Consider the following 2,914-nt stretch of genomic DNA (forward strand, 5'->3'; position numbering starts at 1 on the left):
GGTGGGATTCGTCTTAACGGTCCATTTCCGTAACCCAGCGTAGCCAAAATGCCCTTTCTGCATGTGATCACCGTGAAAACCTGAGTGAGGTTCTCTCTTTGGGTGGATTCAGCCTCTGAAGCCCGGCTTGTTTTTCCACGTAACTGTGCTTGGAGGACGCTAATCGCACCTCAAGTCCCTGGCGTGGCTGGGCACCGTGGCACAGCTAGCTCTTCACTCATGTACCCACTTGGATTTTATTTTGTAATTGTTGTTGATGAACATCCTAAGCTTTGTTTCAAACAGGACATTTTTGTCTCTACCATAAATGACCTGTTGTTCTCCTGTTGGTTTTCCTGGAGTGCAGAACGCTCACTGATTTCTGCCCACCTCCTGTCCCCAGCCGAGGGGGCCACGCCACGCCCCGAGGCCAGCCTACATCCGGCCCGCAGAGCGCCCCCCGGGCTGGAACCGGAACGCGGGGCCGGGAGAGGCCCACCGTTTCCAGACGACAGAAGGACGCAGACTGGCCTGTTTTGTCCAGGAGGCCAATCTGCCAGGCCGGGGCCAGCCGCCCGCAGCCTCACCTGCCTGGTGGGCGCTGGGCCCCGCACAGCTCGGAAGCGCACCCAGCTGCTGCCGCTGCCGCCCGGGGTGGTCAGACACGGGTCCCAGGGCCCAGCCGGAGAGTGGCTGCCCCGACACCCGGATACCCCCATCGCAAGGGCAGCAGCCAGCTGCAGGGGCTTCTGGACTATTCCAGGGGACAGCACGGGCACCAGGCTCCGGGTTAGGCAAACGAGTAGGGTCCAGGCCCCGCGACAGGTGTCCTGCCTGGACAGTGGGGTTTGCACTTCCAGCGACTGGGCTGGACAGCGTGGCCAGATGGCGATCGGGTAGAGGAAGGAGGAGGCTCAGCCAGAGCTGCCCGGGGCGTGCCAGCCTAGGAGAACCACCCGGACACAAACAAGCACTGCAGACCGTGACGGTCGGCACCTCGCCCACCGCCACCGGTCTCCTGCAGAGCCAGAAGCCGCCTCTCACACCTCCACACCGGAACTTTCCACTGGGCTGGGTCTTGTGGGCTCAGCATGACGTGGCCAGCCCCAGACGAAGCCAGCGAGTCCACGTTGGAGGGGCCGTGGCAGGCAGCCCTGGCTCCACGGGCCTCGTGCTGCCCCAAGCCGCCCGCGGTGGCGGGGAGAGTCTGTGGGACAGAAGCGCCGGGTTCCCGGGGCTGCCGCACGGGTGCCCGTAACCGTGGCGGCTTCGAGTGGCGAGCTGCTCCGCTGGGCTCTGAAAGCCAGCAGCCCCGGCCAAGGCGCCCACCTGGTCCCTGCAGCCTCGGCGGCTGCCGGCACTCCTGGCTTGCGCCTCGCCGCAGGCCCCTGGCCCCTGTGGCGTGCAGTCCGCCCCCCCTCCGGCGGGGCCACGTTCGGGACCAGCCTGTGGACAAGGTGGGCCTGCACGGGCTTCCACCAAGTGGTCGTGACCCCCATCGGGCTGTGCCGGGCTGTTCTGGCGGCAGCAGCCCAATCACGGGGTCATTTGCACCCCCGGGGCACCTGTCCACACCCTCCTCCTCCAGCAAGTACTCGGGTCCCAGGGGAGGAATCCCAGGCTGAAGTAGCCAGGCAGCGCCCAGCCCTCACTCGGCCACTGGGGGATGGACCAGGAGCCATCACAGCTGTCCCCTGGATTTCTGCTTTCCATCCTCCTGGCTCGTGGGACCGCAAGTCCCGTCCCGCTTTAGCCAGATGGGCCGCGGCGCATCGTCTGACCAGCGGCTTGGAACCAGAAGTGACCCCGTGGCCACCCCGGGCAGAGCATTTAATTGTTCACGCCAGGCCCTGTCCAGGCCCTGTCGCCTCTGTGGCTGCCGGCAAGGCACCAGGCAGCGGCCGCCCCGAGGGCGCGGGGGTGACCTGCCCCGGGCGGGGGCTGCGGTGGTCGCGGCAAACCAGCGGTCAGCATCACGGGATCCCCGTGCCCCTCAGCCTGGCTGACACCCTCCTGACACGACCGAAGGGCGGTGCTCCACAGCGCCCCCAGCCTGCAGACCCTGACTCGAGGGCTCCGGACGGGCAGAGCCCCCCGGCTCCCCACAGCCGCCCCTGCCATGCGCCCCACCACTCTTAACTGTCCGTAAAGGAGCAGCTTGACCCCTTCCTGGGGCGGGGGGAGGGCGGGGCAGGGGCCGCGGGCTCCGTCCTCACCCCTGCTGCCCGCAGGCTGGGGAGAGCCTGCCGTGGCTCTGCTCACGCGCGACTTGGGGCCAGGTGATGGGCCCCTCGGGCCTCGGCCTCCCGTCTGTTTTAGACGGAATGAAGTGTGGAGACGGGACATGACCAAGCCTGCGAGGCAAGCTGTGGACGCCAGGGACGGGCCAGGCCCGGGAGCAGAGGACAGCGGGACAGCCCTGCTGGCCCAGCCGTTGTCCAGGCCACGTGTGGCGGCCAGACGGAGGGGCAGGGAGGGAGGCGGCGGCAGTGGCCTGGCTGCCGGCCCACGTGTGGCCCCGGCCAGGCGGAAGGGCAGCGCGGGGAGGCAGGGCGGCCTCCGGGCATCTATGGCTCGGGGGGACGAGCCCCCAGGGGCCCCCCAGTCCCCACTCTCCATGCCGGTGGCCCTCCCCCCATCGTTCCTCTGGTAGAAATGGAAAAGGGCCGGCGGGGGCCCGTGGGCACAGGGGTCTGCGGACGGCGGGTCACCTGGGTGCTCCTGGCCCTCGCTGCCACGTGGGGGGTCTCTGGGGAGCGGGGAGCCGCACTCTCGTGCCCAGCGATGCACCTGAAATTTGAGAAGATGCTCTCCCGGGTGACCCTCTCCCCCTAATATTTAGGAACAACCTGAAGATGAGGTGCAGGGCAGATAGAAAGAGAAAGCTCAGGAGGCTGCGGGCGGGGCGGGGGCGCTCGCTGTGGGGTGCACCTGC

General features: G+C 67.6%; 1 protein-coding gene across 1 annotated transcript in view; it reads left to right on the plus strand.

Moving 5' to 3' along the window:
• The first annotated feature begins 1,070 nt into the window (after window positions 1-1,070).
• The window catches only part of ACAN (aggrecan), a 52,409-nt gene continuing 50,565 nt past the window's right edge, over window positions 1,071-2,914 (plus strand). The window contains exon 1 of the mRNA XM_012732674.1: window positions 1,071-1,578. Coding sequence (XP_012588128.1) covers window positions 1,071-1,578 — 508 coding nt within the window. The remainder of the gene's footprint in view (window positions 1,579-2,914) is intronic.

Source organism: Condylura cristata, unplaced genomic scaffold, assembly GCF_000260355.1.
Source record: "Condylura cristata isolate star-nosed mole 26May11 unplaced genomic scaffold, ConCri1.0 scaffold00035, whole genome shotgun sequence".
NCBI classification, from domain to species: Eukaryota; Metazoa; Chordata; class Mammalia; order Eulipotyphla; family Talpidae; genus Condylura; species Condylura cristata.